General features: G+C 32.2%; 1 protein-coding gene across 6 annotated transcripts in view; it reads left to right on the top strand.

Moving 5' to 3' along the window:
* Positions 1-18,390, top strand: part of Epha7 (EPH receptor A7) — a 174,145-nt gene extending 155,755 nt beyond the window's left edge. For 3 of the 6 annotated variants that reach the window (XM_015498209.2, XM_015498193.2, XM_048810399.1), the window contains exons 10-17: positions 1,530-1,655; positions 2,636-2,821; positions 3,416-3,477; positions 4,856-5,065; positions 6,244-6,393; positions 13,716-13,909; positions 15,111-15,266; positions 16,991-18,390. In XM_015498209.2, the coding sequence (XP_015353695.1) occupies positions 1,530-1,655; positions 2,636-2,821; positions 3,416-3,477; positions 4,856-5,065; positions 6,244-6,393; positions 13,716-13,909; positions 15,111-15,266; positions 16,991-17,105 (1,199 nt within the window). In that variant the 3' untranslated portion in view covers positions 17,106-18,390. Of the gene's footprint in view, positions 1-208; positions 1,057-1,529; positions 1,656-2,635; positions 2,822-3,415; positions 3,478-4,855; positions 5,066-6,243; positions 6,394-13,715; positions 13,910-15,110; positions 15,267-16,990 lie in introns of those variants that run through there. The other 3 variants (XM_048810358.1, XM_015498201.2, XM_015498222.2) reach the window with 2 other exon arrangements.
* The last annotated feature ends 6,440 nt before the right edge of the window (positions 18,391-24,830 follow it).

The following is a 24,830-nucleotide window of genomic DNA, read 5'->3' as shown; positions in this document are numbered from 1 at the left end:
AAAAAAAACAATGAAAGAAAGAGAGAGCAAAAAGGGAGAAGATGGCTCTTTCTCCATCTGCCTGCCAATCTAGGAGGTTAACCTATTGTTTTCTTCCCTTCTCTCTTTTTCTCTTTCCCCCTCTTCCTGTACTCCTTCTTCTCTCTTTTCTCTTTCTGTCCCCTCTCTCTTTTCTTCTTGTGTTGTTTTTTATTTTTTTCATGTTCAGCTTTAGTAACAAATGAACATCTGTCAGTTTTATAAACTGCAACAATAATTGTTTAAGACAATCAATTTTGGATAACCAATCAACTACAGCAGAATAAACCAAGATTTTTAAATTCCATTTTCCTTTATACATTCTGCTTCCTTTTGTTTGTTATATGTTTATTTTTAAAATATAATTTTAATTTAATGTGATGACATAAGCACAGTTAGGCTGCAGTGTAATATATGAAGAAATATATTGTTCTCCAAATAGTAAGATTTCATGGAAAGATTGTTTGGTGGCTTTGTTAACAATAAAGACTTTTTGAGGATATAGTGTAATTTTTTTTCATTGCATTAATATAACCAAATATATGCCTATCTATCTTATCTTTGTCTTTAACCAAATGATTAGATTTGGAATACATGATTGTTAACTGGATTTGATATAAAGTTAACATAGCATTATCTGTTACCTGCATGCTTCTGGGTACATTTTAAGAAGATTTTAACTTTTAAGATGAATCTATGTTGTTTGAATTTTGACTACCTTTTGTGAGGCATATTGGCTACCTCTTCATAGCAGTTAAGATCTTCCAAAGCCTTATAATTAAAAGGTCTTATAAACAATTCCTCTTTTGAATTGCTGTCATATTTGGTTAACAGATCCCAGGAATAATGTACATTTTCTAACTTTCTTCTGCACTTTGTACATCTGGCCTCTATTGCCTTTCAAGGTGAAGATGAAACTATGTCTTTAGAAGATTTCTCTTTGATTCTGTGATAGCATTCCTTCATATCTTGTATTAATTTTATGTATATGTCAACAGTGGTTGGTCTTTAAAAAAAATAAACCAAAAGAATAAGTAAGATGTCTAAATGTTTTTAATATTGCTGTCAGTGTAGTAGTCTACCTGTAAATGAAATGTCTTCTTTTCCCCGTGTATTAATTTGATTGATTGACTGACTGATAGATTTACAAATGTGTTTCCAAGTCCATTACAAACCTCAATATGGCTTGAACTATGCCATGATAGCAGTGAATTTAATTATACCTCAAGTCTGATAGGCATGTCAGAAATTTTGGTGGATGTCTTTTGTTGATTTACTGGAAAAGCTATTCAGTTAGGAACCTATGAGCTGGATCCTATGTTACCTATAGAAGCTTGCAGATAATACCTATACGCCAACAGACTGAAGTAGTCTGTTAAAACTGCTGTGAATCAGGTGATGTGGAAGCAAGTTCACTGTTCCAAGGAGCACTCTGCATAATGAAATTCCTGGGCTGACTGCACAATAAGTGCTTTGCTTCATCACAGTCATGCTTTCTTACATCATTACAGTTAAATTTCCAGGCACCAAAACCTACATTGACCCTGAAACCTATGAGGACCCAAATAGAGCTGTCCATCAATTCGCCAAGGAGCTAGATGCCTCCTGTATTAAAATTGAGCGTGTGATTGGTGCAGGTAAGGCTGTTGTAGCTTCCTTGTTCAGCTGTTCCATTTAGCCAAAATTGAAAGTCATACATCATAATGACAGGCAAATAATTATACTTCAAGTATAGAACTTTTGCATTTACCTGAGCTGTTGGAAGCAATGACGCTGTACTTATTTATAAAATCTTAAGAGAAAAAAAGTGGAAAAGAAGCATGTGGCACAGAGAATCTATATACATGTAGTTTTCTGTTGGGTTTTTAAGATATTGTTCTATCATAAGCTATTTCATAATAGTTTTGACCTATTGTTGAGAAACAACTTAGTAAAAAGTAAAAGTCATAATTTTCCTGAATTTTGGTGGAATATACATTTCCACTTATAATCTTCTTACAAAACTTTTATTTTCGTCTTTTTTCTTGTGTTTGTAATTATTAGCTATTATACTATTCAAATTCCTTTAGAAAATTAATCTACAAGAATTGCTTAAAGAGCATATTCTATTCTATATATGTTCAAGATAATTATACATTTTTTTGTATCCCAGTCCCTTAAATCTATCAAAAACAGTACACATAAAGTCCACACTTTTAAATCATTAATAAATATTTGCTTCTCATAGTTTTTAAGCATTAGGAATGTTGAGAATCTGCTAATGTTCCCTCATGCTATAGTAGGCTGTGTAGATTATACAGCATACTTCAGATCTAAATGTTTACTCAGAAAAGGGTTGATAATTGAATTGAAAAGCAGTAGCCTTTGTAACAGATTGTTTAGAAAAGCTTAACTTCTATGAATGAGCTGAAATGTATCTTTAATTTCATTTTGCCACTCTTTTCATAAACTATTTCATTTTGTATGAGAAGTAGAATCACCCATCCATAGTAATGCTTTCATTTTAACTTGCAATTTTTTTCTTAATTAAAAAGTATCTTTAAAGAATATAATTCATTTACTTTGAGAAAGGAAATGTCTCAGAATGAAAATACAACTGGGTATTCTGTTATTTCAGGAGAATTTGGAGAAGTCTGCAGTGGTCGTCTGAAACTTCCAGGGAAAAGAGATGTAGCAGTAGCCATAAAAACCCTGAAAGTTGGTTACACAGAAAAACAAAGGAGAGACTTTTTATGTGAAGCAAGCATCATGGGGCAGTTTGACCACCCAAATGTTGTCCATTTGGAAGGAGTTGTTACAAGAGGTAGATATTGGTTGTATTTTTCAGTAATTGAATGGACTGAGTGTCAGAAATTACTATTACTGTGTTCACAATTAAAAAAATCATATCAAGAACATTTTATATATTCTAAGTAAGCATTTTTCCCTTGGTATGTTACTAATTAAAACAATTATTCTTTTATGCTACTACCTCAGAAACAATTGGGGAAAATGAATATAGGGTTTAAGTTGGAGAATAAATCTTATAAATACATGGAACAAGTGAGAAATATTTTTATTCAGGTTCAAAAGCATAAAAGTGAGAGTTTAGTCTTTACATTTTGTATAAAATATCATTTTCTTTGCATTTCATTCACAAGACAGAAGTCTAAAGTACATGTTGACTTTTATTCGTATGGTTTAATTTTGTGAATCACAACCACTTTCCAAGCAGACACTGAATGACTTTTTTAAGCTTAGTAGAAGCACTGAAAACGCTAAAAACACTCACACTACCCATTCAGTTCCTTAACAGAGAATCATGTGTTTTATTGGCGATGAAAGGGAGAATAATGAAAAATTTAGGTAATGGCTTTGAAATAGCATTTTTTTCCTTTTATGTATTTTTTGATATTAGGAAAACCAGTCATGATTGTAATAGAGTTCATGGAAAATGGAGCCCTAGATGCATTTCTCAGGGTAAGTACCCAAATTATTTTCCCATTCAAAATATATTATGCATGCTGCCAATAAAACTTTATGAACTTTTATCTATAATGTAAAGTGTGAACAATATAAACTATAAGAGGTCAGAATTGTCTTTGAAAATCATGTTAATAATCAGAATTTTATACTGGATTAAAATAGAATCTTTTGAACATTTACATAGTACAATGTTATTTTAAAAAGTGGCTTCCAATAATATTATTACTTAAAGTATGGAGAATACCTTTCAATTTTGTAATTTAAACATATGTTATGGAATAGTATATGCAACTCTAAATGAAATACAGAGGAAATATAGAGAAAACTGAAAAGTGAGATAATCAGTTGATTTTGGCTCTGTGATCCCAACTCTGTTCTGTAAAAATATTTCCATTGTATTGTTATCTGAAAACTGATCATAAAATGTACAATTATTTATATGGTTTTTAATTAATGGTCTTTGCTTTTTGTGATAAACCTTAAATTAATAGATGTGCATATTTTTACTCTCAGAGGTTTACTAAGAATATAAGCACATTGCCATTTTTCCAAAATGGCAAAAAGAAAACAATCTAACAAATAAGAGGTCAAGTTTATTTTACATGATCTAGAGTGACACATTCAACCCAGATTTATGAACACTCAGAGGATCTAGAGAAATTTTAATCCTTGCATCCTTATGATGGGCTCTTCAGAGCATCTCCTAGGCAGCTTGTCAACTCAAAGCAGCATCCTGCATGCAGCCTGCTTCTATTTAGTTGTAGAAATCTGTGGGTTACAAATATCTTAGGAACTAATTGCAAATGTTTCTCAAACTCATGTGCTGGGATGTTGTTGCAGGTATGTAATGTTTCTACTAGCAGCAAAACAATGAATGAAATAAAAACAAAATCAGTCTTTAAAATTTTTTTCTACTTCGTAGTGTTTTTTTTCATTTTCAATCAAATATTCTTTCCTTTCTTTTTGTTACTATTTGGAAAGAAACTTATAGTTTATGTGTGTTTATTTTTTAGAATATTTTTAGATTATATAATTTTTAGCATGGGGAAAACACATCTGTCAGAAGTAATATTTTTTATATTCCATTTTTGAAATTTGACTTAAAAATTAGGATATTCATTTTGATTTGTATAATCTCAAGATATTGTTAAATATAACAAATTAATATAAAAACTAAATAATTACCACCCCTCTATCTTATTTTATTTGGATATTAATTAAATCAGCATGTGTTATATTTTTTCACAAGTGTGTATGTTATACAGAAAATTATTGATCCCTCTCATTATACAACTGTAAACAAGAAGATAGATATCTTTCATGTTGACTTTTTTTCCTATTTTAAAGTACATTTCATCTTGTCTTTCTCCAGAAACATGATGGTCAATTTACCGTCATTCAGTTAGTAGGAATGCTGAGAGGAATTGCTGCTGGAATGAGATATTTGGCTGATATGGGATATGTTCACAGGGACCTTGCAGCTCGCAATATTCTTGTCAACAGCAATCTTGTTTGTAAAGTGTCAGATTTTGGCCTGTCCCGGGTTATAGAGGACGATCCAGAAGCTGTCTATACAACTACTGTAAGGAAAAATCTATTCCTGTGCTTTTTTCACATTTGTGAGATTTTCCTAATATGAAAACAGTGTTTGCTGCAAAACTAACCATAAGAAAGAGACAAACTGACATCTCAGCTTTATGTGGTAGTTAATTTTTTTCTTTTGGAAAATTTATTGTTGTTATTATAATCTATGTTATAAGCTAAGAAGGAAAGTAGTAAGAGATAACACAACTTACCTTCTATTTGGATGTTCCTATCAATGGAGTATAATTGCTATGTGTAGTGGTACATGCCTATAATCCCAGCATCTTGGGAGGCTGAGGCGGGGCGGGGGGCGCGGGTGGTGTTTCAAGGCCAGCCTTAGCAATGTAACCAGATCCTGTCTCAAACTTAAAAAGCAAAATAAAAAGGTCTAGGAATATAACTCTGTGGTAAAGCACCCTGGGTTTAATCCCTGTGTGTGTGTGTGTATGTATGTATGTATATGTGTGTGTGTATATATTTATTTATTTGCATACAACAATTTCTAGTTACTATCTCATAGTTGAAGCAAAAATTTAAAAATATATTCATTTTGAATAAAGATTCCAAAAGAATATTGACTATGCTAACTTATATGTTTTGTGATATTAGTAAAAAAGCCGGCACGATGGCTCATGTCTGTAATCCTAGCAGCTCAGGAGGCTAAGGCAGGAGGATTACAAGTTCAAAGCCCGCTTCAGCAAATTTGCCAGGCCCTAAGCAACACAGTGAGACCCTGTATCTAAAATAAAATACAGTAAAAAAGGGCTGGGGATGTGGCTCAGTGGTTCAGTGCCCCTGGGTTCAGTTCCCAGTACCAAAAAAAAAAAAAAAAGATAGAGGAAAAATAAAGGGAAATATGTAAGGATTTATATAAATACCACATATTTCACTTCATTTTATTAGTGATACAAATAATTTGTAATTGTCTTTTCATTGAACTCTTTTCCCAGAGACTACACAGACCATTAAGTACAGTTGCCTTAAAAATGAAAACTTGGAATGAATGTCTAACATAAAGATTAGTGACTTTAAATACAAATAGATTCAAAATAATTAAAACTGATGCTGCTAAACTTTTAACCAATATACAAATATTTAACAGTAGCTTTGGGCATGACCATAAATTATTTATAAATTATTATACATATTTAAAATGTTAACTTCTTTTTATAACAGGGTGGAAAAATTCCAGTAAGGTGGACAGCACCTGAAGCCATCCAGTATCGAAAATTCACATCAGCCAGTGATGTCTGGAGCTATGGAATAGTCATGTGGGAAGTTATGTCTTATGGAGAAAGACCTTACTGGGACATGTCAAATCAAGATGTAGGTGCTATACTATATAAACAGACAAGATGATTCAGTACATTAGTAACATTATTGTTGGAACACGTGGGTAATGGTTGATTAAGAACTTCTTACAGAATTATAAAAATATAGTTATTTTGTTTTCCACAAATATGACCACAATAATTTCATAAATTAGCAGTTCTATGAATTTTGTTTTTTTGGGGGAAAGAATTCCATTGTTTCTTTTATTTCAATTCTATTTGCTCAATAGAAATCTATAAAGGGTACTTCTTTGTTAACAAAGATAGTAATGCTGTGCTTGGGGAGCTGCAGTGGAGCAGTCATGTAAGAAAAAAATCATTTGAGGAGAGGAGGGGAAGGAAGGCTGTGTTTCATTTTGTCTTTGAAGCTTATCATTGGGATTCTTTTAATGTTCTGAAAAAAAAGCTTTTAAAGTTATCACACACTGGTTCAATTAATAGTTTCATGATACAATGTAGATTTTTATGATCAATAATGGTGTTGACATTTTAGAATGTCATCACAATGGCAATATCCATGGAAATTTCCTTTTAAAAATTGTGACTTATTCAGTGTGGATACCCTGTTACCAAGAGGGCATGCTAATACATATGTGTTTATCCTTTGAGAAAAGAAGTTGTTGACCTCCCATGGGGCTTACATATCACACCAAGATATCATTTATAATTTATAAAATGATGTAGCATATGTACAAATAAATATTTTGTTTTATTAGGTTGGACTTTATAAAATTGTCATTTTTGTAGGCCAAGAACATTCAAATATTAGTAGATTCAATGGAATTCAAAATATTGAATATGTGAGCAAATTTAGAGAAATGTGGAACAAATATAAAAGTAGGAATGTTCCCCGGAATGAACTAAAAATCTGGTGGCGACCTTGTTCATGGGAAATATGAGAATTGTCTGTCTGAAGGAACACATTGAGAAGTCTAGAATCAAAGGTTTAAAGAGGTATAGGGAGACCAATGAAATTTACTCATTTTCCTATTCCAAATATGCAGTTCCCTGGTGGAAATTAGAAAGAACATGATGTCTGAGTAGATTGATGAAAGGTTTCCTTGAAGGAGTTTGGGAATGATACAGGGCAAGTTCTTGGAGACTAGTAAAAAATAAGAAGCACTTAAGGGAAATGGCATTGCCATTTAGCAAATGGGCAATTAGCAAATTGGTGGTGTTAACTCTTATAGGATCATAAATATGGACAGCTATCAAGCTGAGTACAGCTAAAATCATTTTTTAAAAACAGGTCATTAAAATATCATATTAAATTGATACATTGTTATAGTTTTAGAATTGCTTTTATTAAATTATTATGGATCTTAAAACTTATTTTTAGACAATAAAGTAAGGCTGTCCCTGTGTTGTCAGATAGGGGATTTTTGGTGGGGTTTCCTCCAATATCTGCATTAGATTTTAATTATTTAAATCTTTTGATATTTTGAATTGATTAATGACATGAAAGTTTGTCTTCTTTTGTTTTTGTTTTTGTTTTTGTGTTTCAAAGATAAAAGTCTAAATAATGAGTCCGCTTGGCAGAAGCAAAGTTGTTAATATTTGACAGGTCTCAGTGTCAAAGATATCATGGACTGTCAAAATGTGGGCAAACAAATCCTTGGGGCAGAGAAAGAGAAATATTTACATTCCCCAGACACTCCATAGAGTTTCATTTCTTTTGACACCTTCCTTCTATACTAGACTCAAACATAAAAGGACTGACAGGAATATGAGATGTCTTAAATCCAAAGTTCACTTAACTTCTAAAAATAAATAATGGAAACAGTTAAGAGGTAGTAAATATCTCTAATTTGAATTATTTTCATTCCCTAGGTATTATTTTGTTGTTTTCCTTGAAAGCAAACACCATAAGTATAGAATTTTTATACCAAGATTTAATAAATATTTTATTGGTCAAATGAAATTGTAGTGAAGTTTAATTCTGTCCTGATTATTTAGCACCATCCTTTCTTCTTTTCTTTTCTTTTTTTTTTATTTTGAAAGTCTGAATTCAATTTATACACAGTTTTATTTAGTAGTAAGAGATTATCACATAGTTCAGGTTATATAGTGAAACTGATATTAATTTTCTCATTGAATAATATTCATTATGTCATAATTACATTGTTAAAGTACTTTTTGAACAGCTGTAAGTTAATTTTCAATATGCAAATGGATAAAAAGTGGACAATTTGAAATAATTCTGGGATAAAATTTTCTAAAGAAGTATTTTTTTACTTGGAGCTTCTGGTAAGAATTCATGGAGAGAGTGAAGATATCTGTGAACTCCATGGTATGTGCGTAGAAGCACCCTTGTGTATGAATGTATTGTATTTTTATGGGAGGAGGCGAAGTTTGCCTGAATCAGATTTTCAGATATGTTCTGAGGGAGGGAAATATTTATATATGTACATATTAGCCCAATATATTTACATACACACACAGACGCACATACACACATATACACATTAGCCTAGATGGATTTATTGAATGAACCAATTTACTTTGCACTGTTAAAATTTAGTTCCTAGGTATTGTCAAGGATTCTAAAGAACTATCAAATTTTAAATGCCTTGCATTTTAAAAGATTTTTCTTAAGCCACTGTGAATACCAGATGCAAACAGATTGTTGTATTTCCAAATCCCCAAGCTTAATGCTGAGTAAGATGAGGTTTCTAAATTCACAAATAGGAATAAATAGGAAAAGAGTGGTATAGAAGTGAGTCAGAGAGTTAATAGGTAACCCTGGACAGCCCAGTGAATGTATGACCAGTCCCACATCCAAGCAGATTATCACTTGATTAACACCTGAATGAACCCTCATTTTTATTTTCACATACCTATAACTCTCTTGAGTTTTAACTGAGGAGGAAACAGTTGAATTTAGATACTTACCAATAAATTCAAGAGGTTAAACTTTCCAAATAAATTTCTCACTTTCATGCTTTAGAAAAATCTGCAGATAGTTAGTTTTTTTCTATTAATGCCCTTTCAAAGAGAATGTTTTATATATGTAAATATGTTCAAGCAAAATAAATATTGGGAAATTGAAAATACCACCTTGGCTTTGACAATAGCTTTTAATTGAATTAATATCTTGAATAATCCAAATAAAATTTTTACTTTGAATTTAAGAAATTTTGAGATTATATAGATTTTCATTTTGTTTACAGTATACAATGTTTTATTTTTCTTACTTTAAGATAGAATGATCAGTTGTTAATTTGATTGGTAGGTACTCATTAGAATCAAAAATTTAAGCTCCCATAAATACATGCCACATAAAGATTATTACTTGAAGACATCCATTCAAATTCACTTAAGACCTTTGAAAATATAAGGATACTTGTAACTAAATTTAGTCTTAGCCGAACTGTGAGCCCTGAATTTTTCCTTTTAAAAATAATCATGGAGGTATGGTAGTGCATACCTGTAATCCCAACAACCAAGTTGGGAAATCGGAAGTTCCAGGCCAGTCTCAGCAACTTAGCAAGGCCCTATACAAAGTAGGGAGACCTTGTCTTAAAATAAAAAAAATAAACAAGGCTGGTGATTTAGCTCAGTGGGAAAGCACCCTTGGGTTCAATCCCCAGGATATCTCTCTCTCTCTCTCTCTCTCTCTCTCTCTCTCTCTCTCACACACACACATACACACACACACACACACACACACACACACACCAAAAAAATGTAGTTGATTTATGACTTTGTACTTTTCCCATATTATAATAGAAACAAAAATGTGATTTTTTTGGTAAAACTTTGACATAATACCATAAGTGGAGTCCAACATATTTAATTGAATTAAATGTGTGTTGTGTATTATTGTTAGGTTAATGAAATGAAAGTGAGCATTAAACAAAGGACAGAAGCCAATCACAAAATCCCCACTTTCAGTTATTATAGGCCTAATGTCATGGGGTCTCTCTATGCTCTTTTTTTTTTTTGTCTTAATTACAGTGGTCCTACTGTGATAATATGGAAACACTTCTCAGCAAGTAACTTTTGATTTATTTCTAAATATTTGTTGACAGTATATGCCAAAGGAATGATTCCTGTTGTGTCCCAGAGGTATTTTTAGAAAATGCCACTTACACTTACCACTTCCCATTCCTCTGGGAAATATCTAGTTATAGAATTGCTCATGAATGTTTTTCTTTCACTTTTATTAGAACAGTAAAGGCAAATCTGCACACATATCCAAGGGGTTTCTTGGTAATTTCACGAAAAGATATTTTAAATGAATTCAGTGAATAATCATATAATCCTCCAAGTGGAGATTTTGCCATTTTACCTGCATGCTTTGTTTCCCAGAATATTGCAGAAAGTTAAATTTTCTTTTCCTAATTGGAAATAAAGAGCAGTTCATAACCGCATGGGCTCTGTTCAGCCAACATATATCTAATTCTGTCTTCTTTACTAGCAGCTATGTGATATTGGCCCTTTCTTTTATTTTCATGTGCCACAGATTCTTTCTTTCTAGAATTATTATAATAATCAAACTTATCTAACAAGGCTTCTGTAAAGATAAAATGAGATAATTCCAGATTAAAACCACACCAGGCTTCTAATAAGCATTTCATAGATATTTACTCAGATTGTTTGTTGTGTCTTTAACAGATAAGTTGTTCTGGTAGACTAACCTAAAAACTGCCTGACATCCAGGTCCAGTTTGTGACCCTATTGGCTAGTTTGTCCAAAGGGTATGCCTTAGATTATGCCAGACTATTTTAAAAGCCACGGTAGAATACCAGCAAGTATCTCTAATGCTCTTCTGATATGGGGACATGATTATCAATGGGAGCATTAGGATCCCAAATTCCAGAACATCTCTTTAAGTTTATACTCTTCTAGTATCCTTTAAAAAAATTGTATAGCATTATGTCCTTGAACGTAGAAAGCAATATTGTTTTATGTTAAGATCATTGCTGTTTCTTTATTATATCAATGGGTTGTCTCAAATTTCTATAAAGAAATTGGATACCTGCAGAGGTTAATTAACTCTTTCATTCTTGTAAGCGTCATTTGATGCTACTATACTTTTTGTTCCTTGGTGCAAAGACTTAAGAATGCATTATGTGCAAAGCCCTCAAGAATTCTAAATGTTGTCACAAAAAATTGACACCATAGAGAAGAATATGTAGGAGAACCATGAATATTTGGTTTTACATTTTAAAGATTTTTTAGAGGGAAAGATCATTTCACTTGTATTATTTATTTAAGGACACCTGAAGAAGCTACAATCAGGGAAACAGATTGGGAGGTGGTGGAAAATAATGACTGAACTGATATTCTGAGTTTTAGAATGAAGTTCTGCAAATCAGAAAGAGACTGCATATGCTCAAATACAAGCAAATCAAATAAAAGGAAAGACACTCTTCCTAATGAAAAAAAAATACCTCCCTAATTGATTATTATGTGTTCATTTTGAACGTAAAGTTTTACAAGTTATTATTTTATTTCTAAATGACTGGAACCACTATTTAAATCATTTAACCCAGCTTTCTAGTTATATATTTCCTTTTATCTAAATGGTTTTATATACAGCACTTTTGAATCCAGGTACACTGTTGTTAGAGGAATGTTATTCAAAACCACATGAAGTTCTTTGCATTAGATCAGATTCTTAAATATAGTTCCTCCTATACTTATGTATTTGTGATCATATAGAGTTATCATTTATGTGTATTTGCCTTACATAGGGATATTTTAAAGGAATATTTACAGTACTATGCAAAGTTTGTAATTTGGGGATCATAACTAGGAGAAATTTTTAAATTCTATTGTATGAAATTTATCAGCACTCAGTATCATTGTTAGTTCAGTTCACTTAAAGCTAAGGTAAATTCTCCACAATTGTTGTTCAAAATAAAATCCCTTATGCCCTATAATTTGAAATTTTGTGAAGATAACTGTGGGACACTGATTATTACCCTCTGCAGGCAATGAAAATATTTTCCTTACATTTAGTATATATTTTATTTAGGAAGTAGAATCATCAGAAGGTGTTAACTAGTTGGCTGTACATGTAAGGGAAAGGAAGATAATTCTCAGCATTTTGACTGGAATAACTTGAGAGTGTTGATAATTGAAATAGGAAAAGATTGAATGGAAGGTGATAAATTTAATTTTAAACTTAAGAGTGAAAAGGACCTGTGAAAAATGAAGTTGTCTTACATAACAGTGGAAAGATAACCTAGTCACTAGGAGAGAGTTTGGGCTAAGATGTGGGATTACTTTTTAAAGATTATGATAATTAGGGGTATCTACTTATCTTTTATACTTTATCAATTTATGAACAGAGAGATTTCATAAGTTCAAATAGAAACTTACTTTTTTCACATACATAAAAGATTTTCTCCAAAAATGATTAAAGCCGGCTATGTCATTCATTAAATCCTACAATTATTTACATTTTAATATGCTATTTTATGTAAACATACATTTCATGGATATGTTTCCCTAAATTTATTAAGGTCATTAGCATTTTTTAAAACCATCTTTTTATGTCTACATTTTGGCCTTAATTTCTTCTAAAAGATACATTTTTTTTTCAGAAAGTAATTTTTTTTCCTACATTTCTACTGCTATTATAGAATTGTCAAAGGATTTGTTATTTCCCCTGGAATAATATTTTAGTATTTTATAAGCCCTTTCTATTTGTGTTATTTTCTTATTGTGTTCTTTCCCAGTTTTGATTAAACTCTTTCTCCACCCACTCTCCTCTGCCACTGACCTTGGAGTTGGGAAGGGATGCGATCACCAGTGCAGACTGGCTCTGGCACTTCGCTAAGCTTCATATTTTTAAAAAGAATAGCATGCTTAATAATATTTTCTGCCATAGTAATTCACATATTTTGGTATCTTTTTTGAAAGTATCATTTACACCCATCAAAAATGAATCTTTCGGATTCACACTGAGTAACTCAGAATTTCCTTTTCCAGCTTGCAGAATTTTTTAATTTGTAGGAAAATGTGTACATTCACAATGTTATCCAAGTAAAATAGTTCCATAACATGTTCCCTTTTGAAAACCTCTGGGATGACATTAAAAATATTTCCATCTCTTGCACCCTGGGTAAACTTAATTGCTGCTCCCTATTGCTGAATTAACTAGGAAATGTCATCATACCCTGCCCTTCACAAACTCCTTAATAACAGGATTAATATTCGTGCATGTTTTGGAAAAAAGTAAGTCAGTCTTTTTCAAAGCAGTGTGCATCACTCTTATCAGGATAAACCATTTTGCCTACCAAGCAACTTATTTGATTATAATTGAACCTCAGTCAGTAATATATTTAATGTCCTTTTGGCTATTAGGTTATAAAAGCAATAGAAGAAGGTTATCGCCTACCAGCACCCATGGACTGCCCAGCTGGTCTTCACCAGCTAATGCTGGATTGTTGGCAAAAGGAGCGTGCTGAAAGGCCAAAGTTTGAGCAGATAGTTGGAATTCTAGACAAAATGATTCGAAACCCAAACAGTCTGAAAACACCACTGGGAACTTGTAGTAGGTAAGAAATACCTAAGGAAATGAATCTGTATGAAATTCAAATATTCAAATAAACCATTTGCCTCCTCAATCCTGCCCCAATAGCAGATTATTTTTTATTGACATATAAATACATATTAAATGTATTACCGAGTACTTTTTTTCTTTTCAAATGGTTTTCCTTCATACTATTAAAGAGAATCTATTGTTTTTGTCTTAAAAGTTATGATATCACTAGCTGTGTCTCTTAGAAAACTCTTTGTGAAAAAGCAGCATTTTATATTTTCAGACCAATATTATAATTACACGTTTTTATTTCTTTTGCAGTAACTTTTAGTTATACGAATGTTGCTTATTTTATTATCTTGCTTTCAGTTATTTAATAAAATGGTTCTGTGAAGTTAAAATTTATGAAAGTAATTTGACACATGATTTAAGAGGTATACAATTAAAAGGAGTCAGTTAATTGTTGGCTTGATGCATTCTAACACTTATTAGCAGTTACTCAGCTTCAGCTGCCAGGTAAACCTGATGTTTTGGTGTGCATTATAGGAAGTTGGGCACCTGTGGAGGCATTGTAGCTCCCAAAGTGCTCACAAGTGTGCACCCATGCAGCAGATGTATCCTAGTCGTGATGGCACCCTTGTGGCTGGAACAAGTTCCAACAGGCAAATCTGCTTCTTTACTTATGGCTACTTTTGAAGAAACAAATGAACAATTATTTACTAATTCCAAATACTGCAAACTATACTTAGTGTTTTTGATACTGAGGAATGAACCCAGAGGCGTTTTACCATTGAGCCACATCCCTAGCCCTTTTTATTTTTTTTCTTTTGTGACAGGGTATCACTAAGTTACTTAGGGCCTTGCTAAGTTGCTGATGATGGCCTCAATGGTCTTCCTGCCTCAGCCTCCCAAGTTGCTGGGATTACAGTTGTGCACCAACACGCCCAGCTGTAAGCTGTATTTTTAAGAACACAAAAAAGACACATCATCTAAGTAAAATTTAAATTGAGAAATTTGTAATTGCTGGGTAACCTGTATGTTTTAGGTTTTTATTATCATATCTGATTGTTATTATATACATCAATTAAAATATCTAACTTTATTCCTTCTTCTCTTGTTCTTGCACAGGTTAAGGCATTCTTTACTTTGGTAATTTATGAGAATATTTGTTTTTCTGTTTTGTTTTCTTGTTTTTTCTTCTTCTTTTTCTTATCTAGGCCAATAAGCCCTCTTCTGGATCAAAACACTCCTGACTTCACTACCTTCTGTTCAGTTGGAGAATGGCTACAGGCTATTAAGATGGAAAGATACAAAGATAACTTCACAGCAGCCGGTTACAATTCCCTTGAATCAGTGGCCAGGATGACTATTGAGTAAGTTCAAAATTTTTTTTAAAACTGTATTTAAGAATTGATTAGGTACAATACACTTTCTACATTAGGTTATCTTCTTTATATGAAATCAGATGTGAATCACAAAATCAGGGGGGAAAAAACACCTTTCTTTAAAAATGCTTACTATATAATAGGTCTTTATCTTTTTAACTCTTGCTGTAACCATCTTATTAAGTTGATAGTTACATATTCATGTTACAAATGATGAAGGCACAGCTCAGAAATTTAATATATCTTCTGAGTTACTTCAACAAATAAAGGACAACTATTATGGCTCCATAGCCAATGTTCTTGTACACCATCTACTGAGGCTTCCTTTCTCATTAACCAGGGAATCGTTTAAATTTCCACTTAGATTTCTTGTGCCATGTTGTATCAGACATTAAAAAATTCAAAAATTTCATGCCCAATGCCAATATGTTAGAATGTAAAAGGTGATTATTTTCTGAAAAGGTGAAAGGAAACTTAATTCAATTAACTATAGCTGAGATTTTAACTTTTTGGAAAACGTGAGATTGATTCAATTTTTTTTAACTGCAAAATGACCTAAAAAACAACTTTTGAAATTACTATGAACTTGAAGCTAATTGAACTAAGTTTTCAGTTCTGGCTACATCACATGTGGTCTTATATTTACTATTTCTGAACCTCAGTTTCCCTCAGTTTTACAGGTGATGCAGTTCCTCTCAGTCAATATGTTTGAAAATGAAATACAATGGTCAAAATTCTATTCATGGGATCCTGTTTCTGTACTGCCATGAGAAGGGTTGCAGATTCTCAGATTAGAAAATGACCAGCAATCAAATATTCTTTCTGGTATATTTCACAAAATGGCATGTACATGGATTTAAGAATGTGTACATGATTGTGCTACATTTTCTTCTAACCACCCTATGGCTAGACTTGATATAAGCACATTTGCATACATTAAGTTATCAATGCCCCTGAAAAACTATGCATCTCAAAGCCACTGCTATAAATATTTAAGTATTATACTATTGCAATATTTTAACTGTATATATATATATATATAAGCTTAACCTTTCTAACTATTGAGAAAGACAAAAATATATATAAATAGTTAACTTATTTCAAATTTGAGCTATTATACAGTTGTAGCATTTAATGATAGTATTATACTATGTTTTTAAATATTTTCTAACACATAATCAAATAACTGAAATAAACATACAACCAATAAGTATACTCAGAATTAACCACAATGATAATTATTAAATGCCTTATAAAATTTTGTGTGACCATTGATGCTTCCTCATATTTAAACTAGGTCCCAGAAGTGTATCCATTCATACTATTTTATTTTTTCCAACTAAAAATTTCAAACCCAATTAGGTTAAAAAGTTCAATATTTCAAATAACATTTCTTAACCATATACATTTCTTAATCCTATACATTAATAATAATTTTTTTTAATTTTAATAATTTCTCATATAAATTTTCATATCTGTTCAAAAATAGCTACCATAACAAATTGAGACCCTGAATAGCTAGGTTTTTACTAAGGAGAATGTTGATGCACATTACCAATGTGATCCACTGCAGAATATGATCATAATACCCCACAGCAGCAAGTTAAAATGTTGGCCTAAGACGAATAGGTTATTTAAACAGTTGATCACAGTTTATAACCTTATAAACTCTTTGCAAGGTACATAATAAAAAATGCATTTGTCTCTTTCAGGGATGTGATGAGTTTAGGGATCACACTGGTTGGCCATCAAAAGAAAATCATGAGCAGCATTCAGACTATGAGAGCACAAATGCTACATTTACATGGAACTGGCATTCAAGTGTGATAAGAAGTTCTCCCTATGTGGGAGTTTACAGACTGCAAGAGAACAGTACTGGCCTTCAGTATATACATAGAATGCTGCTAGAAGATGATTGATGGACTGGGTCCTTCCTACAGTGAAGAGAAGATTTAAGAAGCACCTATAGACTTGAACTCCTAAGTGCCACCAGAATATATAAAAAGGGAATTTAGGATCCACCACTGGTGGCCAGGAAAACAGCAGTGACAATAAACAAAGTACTACCTGAAAAACATCCAAACACCTTGAGCTCTCTAACCTCCTTTTTATCTTATAGACTTTTTAAAATGTACATAAAGAATTTAAGAAAGAATATATTTGTCAAATAAAATCATGATCTTATTGTTAAAATCAATGAAATATTTTCCTTAAATATGTGATTTCAGACTTATTCCTTTTTAAAATCATTTGTGTTTATTCTTCACAAGGACTTTGTTTTAGAAAGTTGTTTATAGCTTTGGATCTTTTTAGTGTGAAATCTATGACACATTACTACACTGGGTACCTTTGAAAGAATATCAAATTAAAAAGAAAAAAACATAGCATGATTGAAGTTATATCTTTGTCACAACATTGGTATCCTTTATGTGCCATTTTATTCTGTTAATCAGTACTGTTTTGATATTATTTGCTGATTGGCAGGTAGTCCAGAAAAATGCAAGTTGCCAAGAGCTCTGATATTTTTTAAAAGAAGTTTTTTTTGTAAAAATCAGACAACACACTAACTTTTCAATGAAATAAAAAAGCAATAATGATCCATAAATACTATAAGGCACTTTTAACAGATTGTTTATAGAGTGATTTTACTAGACAGAATTTAATAAAAGTAACTCAAATTTTAGGTTTGTGTCTATATAAAACAAAAGATGAGGCACTTCATCTAAAGAAGGTTGGTGAAGCCAAGTCTCTGAAAGCAAGAACTATCCAGTGTTATCTAAAATTTAATCTGAGCACATCAAGATTTTTTCAATCTTGTGGCATTAGGAAATTTAGGAGAAGTAGTCGACGTCTATTTTATATTCTTTTCTGTTGAATGCAGTCCAAACATGAAAGGAAAGAATTAAGTTTTATATTAGAACTCTGAAGCATGATAAAGGGGGCAGTTCACAATTTTCACTGTTCAAAAACAAATTTGCTGCATAGAATATCACCACTGCAAGTTAAAAACAAAACAAAAAGTCTTTTATTTGTGAACACTGATGCAAGAAACATGTTAAATGAAAGAACTCTTTTTACCCAAGAAGGAAGAGGTGAAGGATCTGGCTAAAAAGAAAAAAAAAACTTTATTTATTAAACCATATTATTTGATTACTGTGTTAGAATTTCATAAGCAATAATTAAACGTGTCTTTATAGATATTTCAGGAATGTATACATATTGTGAGTAATGCTTTCAAAAGTTATGAAAATCATGAACTACCCCGGAATTGAACTGTTGTACTTCCAAAGAAAATTGGGCTGTTTATAATGATTTTAATAGAGAAAGATCCCAGGGATCGGTCATAATTGGTCTTGTTTGATAATGTGGACATCCACAAACAAACAAACAACAGAAACAAAATCTGTAAATGTTCCTTTGTAAAACTTGTAAATTTTATTTATACTGTCTTGTTTTGTACACACATTTCTCTGTAGTGGGCTCTGAATACATTGAAAATGCACTATATTTTTCTATTTTACTTGCAGAGCATCACAAAAGAACAGGTATTTTCAGTGCTACATAATGTGTTTTCCCACATTTAGGACCAAAGATGGCTATAGAAAAACTCAAATGGATTGCTTCCCAAACCCCTCCCCACCCTTTTTTTTTTTCTTTTAGGTCACTGTACAGTGTTATTTGATATTTTAATTTATTTTTTGGATTGACTAGAAAAATCATTTTAATTTCACTAAAATGTTTTTTGTCCCTAAGGAAAAGTAATCTGTAAAAATAATTTTAATTAGCATAATACAGTCACCTAGATACTTCCATTTGTAATCTTTGTAATAGACTGTAAATATATTTTTGGAACTATAACACAATGTGCTTGAGGGTTATTTTTCAGTGTCTGCAGTGTATACAAGTGTTTATACTAAGTACAGCACTTTACAATTCTAATCAGTAGCACTGGCCTTTGTGAGAATGAGTGAGAGTTTGAGTGAGTGTTCTTAATTCCGTTTGGATTCTAGACTCACTAATAATGAAGTTCTTTTCTTGTTCATAGCTTAAGGTGCTTATTTTTTCTATTAAAATTAAATTAACAAAAAGCCATTCTAGAAATAGAAGACATAGTATGGTACACGCAAACGGTGTCTTTCCTGCTTTTTTCTAGCACTAGATTTATAGTTGAGTAGTCTTTCTTGAGTAGAAGGGCAGAATAAAAGTTTTTTTGAGTTTTTTTTTCAAAAATAACTTTTTTCTTCAGCAATATACCTCATCTGCCTTAAATTTTTTACAGCTCTTTACAGGGAAAGGGGAGAAGGGATGGGAAAGACACACAGCACAATAGGAAGTGTATGATTACATCACTCTCTCTCGTTTGTAGGTTTCTTTTCTCAATTGACATTATGATTTTGAAGTACATGTATGTGAAACAAATATTAGGAGAAAAAGAATTAACATTGTAATGCTGATTGTAATACTCTCTTCCAGAAAGAGACGAAATGGTATAATGATGAGAATGTACAACTTGCACCTTGAAGTCTTTTTTGATAAATTAGTGCTCAGGGGAGGAAAAGTAAAGAAAGCAAAAGTCAAAAATAGAATTCCAAAATTAAAAATGCAAAAGGAAATGGCCTCCTTGCTTTAATAGAGCCACCTTTTATAGAACGCTGTTTTCACACTTGGTCTGTGTTTTGCATTCAGTACTGAAATAAAAGTAACTTTTATTACATCTGAATCTAACATTTTCTCAGCAATTGATCTGGGCCTTGTTTACTAGAACTGGTGGTTTATGCTTGTCAGAGCACTATTAGTTGAATCATATTGTATACTTATGTAATCTACATTAGCTAGTACTATTTAGGACTATATTTTAATTGCTCCTCTTATCCGTGTTTTTAAGACAATTAAAATGGTGTAATTCACCTCTCTTTTTTTATTTAGGTAATGCTGATATTCTCCCTTTTGTTTCCTGAGTAGCCTAGAACTGTGCTACTCACTGATGTGCATGTTCAAATAAATTACTAATGTGTATTTTTTTGCTATATGTGGAGAAATCATGGGGAACTCGGGGCGAGATGTGCTTTTTGTTGGTTGAATTTGTCCCTCCTTGCCTAAGAATTACTACAGGGGTCATCCTTTTATAAGGACAAACTGCTTTTGAACAGTGTCTTCAATGTATCAAGCACAAATAACTCTTTCTTCAACACGAATCATAAGTCTCTTTTTACCAGCTTAAAATAATAAACGAGTCTATTAGACGATGTAAAGAAAATCCTGTCTCCAATCATTGGTGGATTCCTTTATGTCCCTTATACATTCTTTATTACCTTTCACAATTTCATGAGAAGAGTTTTGTGGAAATATCTGCAGTTGCCCAATCAGAATATGAATAAAAATTAATATTCTTTGCTTCCTCTCATTCCCTTGCACAATAACTTCATTGCAGTTAATTATTATAGAGTAAGAAGATCATGTCTTTAAGAATCAGACTATTGAACATTTTTAGTGAAAACCATTTTTGTTGTTTATTCATGAAACTACTACTAATGAGAATTGTCCATGAGAAAGAAAATATTTTGTCATTACACCCTGAGAGCTTTTTCCAACATTTGATATAATACAGCAACCTGGAGCATTTTTGCATTGAGGACATTGGATGATGCAAGCATGGAAAAAGTGATAAATCTGGTTGTCTAATTCAGTTGTTGAACATTGACACTAAGCTATCATTTCTACTTGCACTTGAAGAAAACTAACTAAGCACTCTCTACAGTATCTCCATCTTAAGCTCTACAAACTCTTAAACAAAATCAAACATGTTTCAAAAACTGGTAATAATAGTCACATGTCAGATGAGGTGCTATGACATTTGTGATGCAATATTCAGGTTAAGCTGTACAAATGATCAGATTATCTCTCCCTGAACCTCAGAAGTTGGAGATCAAAGTAGAAAAACTCTCTAAAACAGAGCTGCATTCCCAACCCTGGAGGATTTGAAATAGAGGCCTACTCCTACCCATTCCTGATATAAATGCTAATGAATAATTTGGTGATAAAAGATGCAAGATATGGATGAAGAAGAGAAAATAAGCAACATGTAACACTTTTGTTAATTTCACCCAGTGAAAATTTATACTATAGAACAGTGAGGGCTGTGCCTGAAATTATCAACTAATCACTTAAAATACTAGTTTTACAAGTGGTACAAAAATACACTATCCTAACTTTTTTCCTCAAAAATTATAAAGCCATTCTTTAAAAATATATCAGTTCTATTACTACATAAAAATTATGTTTTAATATTTTTGGTAATCATCTAACATTTTTTTGTTAAAGCACTTATCTCTTCTTTTTATACTTTATCATTAGCTGCAATGAACACTGGGTATCAATTTTGAAGAAAGTTATTGAAAGGAAAACACATGGATCAAATTGGGGATCAAATTCCCACAAGCAAAAATTACAACTACCAATATTAACAAATAATAAAAGACAATGCTTGGTACCTAGCAAATTCCCAAGCTGCCCTAAAGGGAACCTGTTGGCCTTGCTTGGGTCGATGTTCCCACAGCGTCCTCTGCCTAGCTGCCCTCACTAGTCTAATGCTTTTCAGCCCAGCTTGAAGAATCTGGGCAGGAGAATAAAATATTTTAATAAGACTACTTCTGTGGATCTCATTAGAGTTAAGTGCTGTAAGGGTTTTTTTTTTTTTTTTTTCCCCAAGTTCAGTGATTAGATGTAATTAAATCTGTAATTAAACAATAAAAGACCTCTTCTGATTGACCTTGAGGTTCAAATAAATATAATTAATTGATCCAATTTAATTATTTAATTGGGAGTATTGCAAAGTTTAATAAGTAGCAATAAGTAAAGCTAGTCAAGTATTTTTGTAAGTGGGTAACAATAAAAGGGATTCTTTAGGTACAGAAAAGTAGTAGAGATTCTTGAATTTGACAATTTGGCAAAATAAAAAGTATTGTCTATCATAAGTCTTCATGATTAGCAAATAAAACTCCATTAGACATGACCTGCACTTGTATTTTGTTACTTCAAATATCCCCCTTTTCTACTACTAAAGATTATTTTTGTTTCCCTTTTATAATTCACTCTGTAATTAGATATATTTATAGATTTTGCATGTAACTAAAGTAACCACAGTATGCTTTCTGACGTGTGGTTAATCATAGCTCTTTCTTGAAGACGATAAGAGGAAGAAATAGGCACATTTGTTTTCAGTAATGTTGGTTCTTGTTTAGCAAAGGGCAAACACGCCATTCAAGTCTCACCATTTCTCTACACAATCAAAACTAAATAAAATGAATGATTAGGCCAAATACTCTAGAGAAAAAAAGTGGAGAAAATTAAGCTACATATGCAGAATTAGTATTTTGTATAAATCTTATGCTTTTAAAAGTATTTCAGAATTACAGAATTGAGGCAAACAACTCAATAACACATCTAAAATGTGAAATGAATTTGAAGACACTTATTACAACGATACCATAGACTCCAGAGCAAATTGCAACAGAATGTTTTAAGTTTAACCTGATATTCCTCTGTCAATATGCTAGAGATATGCACTGTTTACATTAAATATCAGACTGAGTATGAGGCCAGAATGTACTCTTCACAGATGAAAGAAACACCTTCCTTCCGTTCTGACATTTGCAGGAGTGTTTTCAGGATCTGCTGGGCTGGCCAGGCTTTATTGTAATTCCATGTTTTCACTTAGATCCTTACTGGTTGCACACTGAGCTCCGCATGCATTCACCAGAACTCAGCTTAACAGAAACAATGGGAGTCTGATGCTACAAACAGACGTGCTTAGCTTTACCTGAGAAATGAACATGAGTTCATGCATGAGTTACTGCTGCTATTTCAGTAACTTCCCCTATAATAAAGGAATACCTGTTAAGTTAGGTTTGGTGTGGAGCCAGCAGAACAAGTTGCAATGAATTCTCTTCTGATCTCTGACAAAATCAAACCAGTAAACATCAAACTATATTATCCTTCAAATTTTTGTACAGGAGCAAATAATACAATACATAAAAGACAGATGAACTTTAGGAATTCTTGAAAAGTCATGTAGGAGAAAAAGCATGATAGGAGAGGCACTGAAAAGCTATGTGCAATTTTTACCAGAAAAAAGTTTGTGGTGGAAATGAAAGAATCAAGGTCTGGCAATAGTGTCTGGATGCAATTGAGTACTCTTTTATTTCTGAATCAGAGCAATAGAATATACTTCTACATTGCAAACTTTTACTGTCCCATTTCACATTCCCTTACACTCTTCTAAACAGAGGCAATCCTCCTCTTCAATACATGATAATTATTTCCTTCAAGCCTTCACTAAGGTAAGGAGCCAGAGTTAATTCTCTTCTCTGTGCTTTGCTTACACTGCTGGTGTTGTGATTATCCTTCCATGTTCTCTTAGATTATTTGTGTGTTTCTCTCTTCCACCAGATCAAATGCTCTCAGAGGGCAGAAGCCAAATGCAATTCTTTGTTTTATGTCCTTGGGGACTGAGCAGTTTCTGGCACTCAGTAGACACTCTATAAATATTTTAAAATGTTTGAAGTGTAAATTAATTCAAATTGTTTTTTTTAAAGGTAGTGACAATCAGGTGCTCTGAAGGATGAATGGGGTGCAGAGAAGGTGGTAGTGAAATGGGTGTTGAGGGAGAAAACTAATTTCAGAGCAATAGACAGGATCCTTCTATGATAGGCAGGGGCAACAGGGATGCCCCAAGGGACTCAGCAAGGAGATGTGGAAGGTGGAAGAAGCTGATTAGTAAACAAGACCAGGATGTAGCAAATAGCAGTATCTTTCATTTGTTGAAAAGGAATGGGAGGTTTCACTGGTTGTAAATATCTGTGTAAGATTAAAGAATTTGAAATCAAGAGGAGGAAATTGGACTTGGTGAGAGAAGCATTGCAAGGTTATTTACTGATATCTCATTTGATGAGGCAAGACATGGGGAGAATGATTTTCAATGAACAGAAATAGGCAGCAGTATGTGAAATGTGATTTTGACTATTTAAAAATGAGATCTAGACAAGGAAAGTAATTTTTTTTCTTCTTCTTTCCTGATGAAAAAAAAATGCTCTCATTCCAGTTCTTAAATTCAAGGCATGTTAGAAATTCAATAGTTAAGTAAAAATATGATACAGTAGAATTTTGTATGACAGACTCTAAGTCTACTTACCATTTATATCATGACAAAGCAACATCAACTGCTGAGTGATTGCAGAAGGTTTGAATGAATGAACATCAGACCCATGTAGGATTCATTCCTATTGCTACATATGCACGCAGTGAAATGGTATCTGAAAAGAGGTAAAAATGGTACCTATCTTAAGGGTTGTTAAATTGTAAATTAATATTCAGGATATATTTATCACAATATTAAGTGCTCAGAAAGATGTTAGATTTCATTATTTTTTTAAGAAATATTTTCATATGCATTTCTTCCTATTGATTTTATAAACAGTTGTAAATATACATAAGAATTCTGAACAAATAATTCACCTACATATGAAGTTTAAAATATAAATTATATGTTTTGGG

Source organism: Marmota marmota, unplaced genomic scaffold, assembly GCF_001458135.2.
Source record: "Marmota marmota marmota unplaced genomic scaffold, marMar, whole genome shotgun sequence".
NCBI classification, from domain to species: domain Eukaryota; kingdom Metazoa; phylum Chordata; class Mammalia; order Rodentia; family Sciuridae; genus Marmota; species Marmota marmota.
The sequence above is the reverse complement of the archived record's forward strand: the minus strand, read 5'-3'. Positions and strand labels throughout refer to the sequence as shown.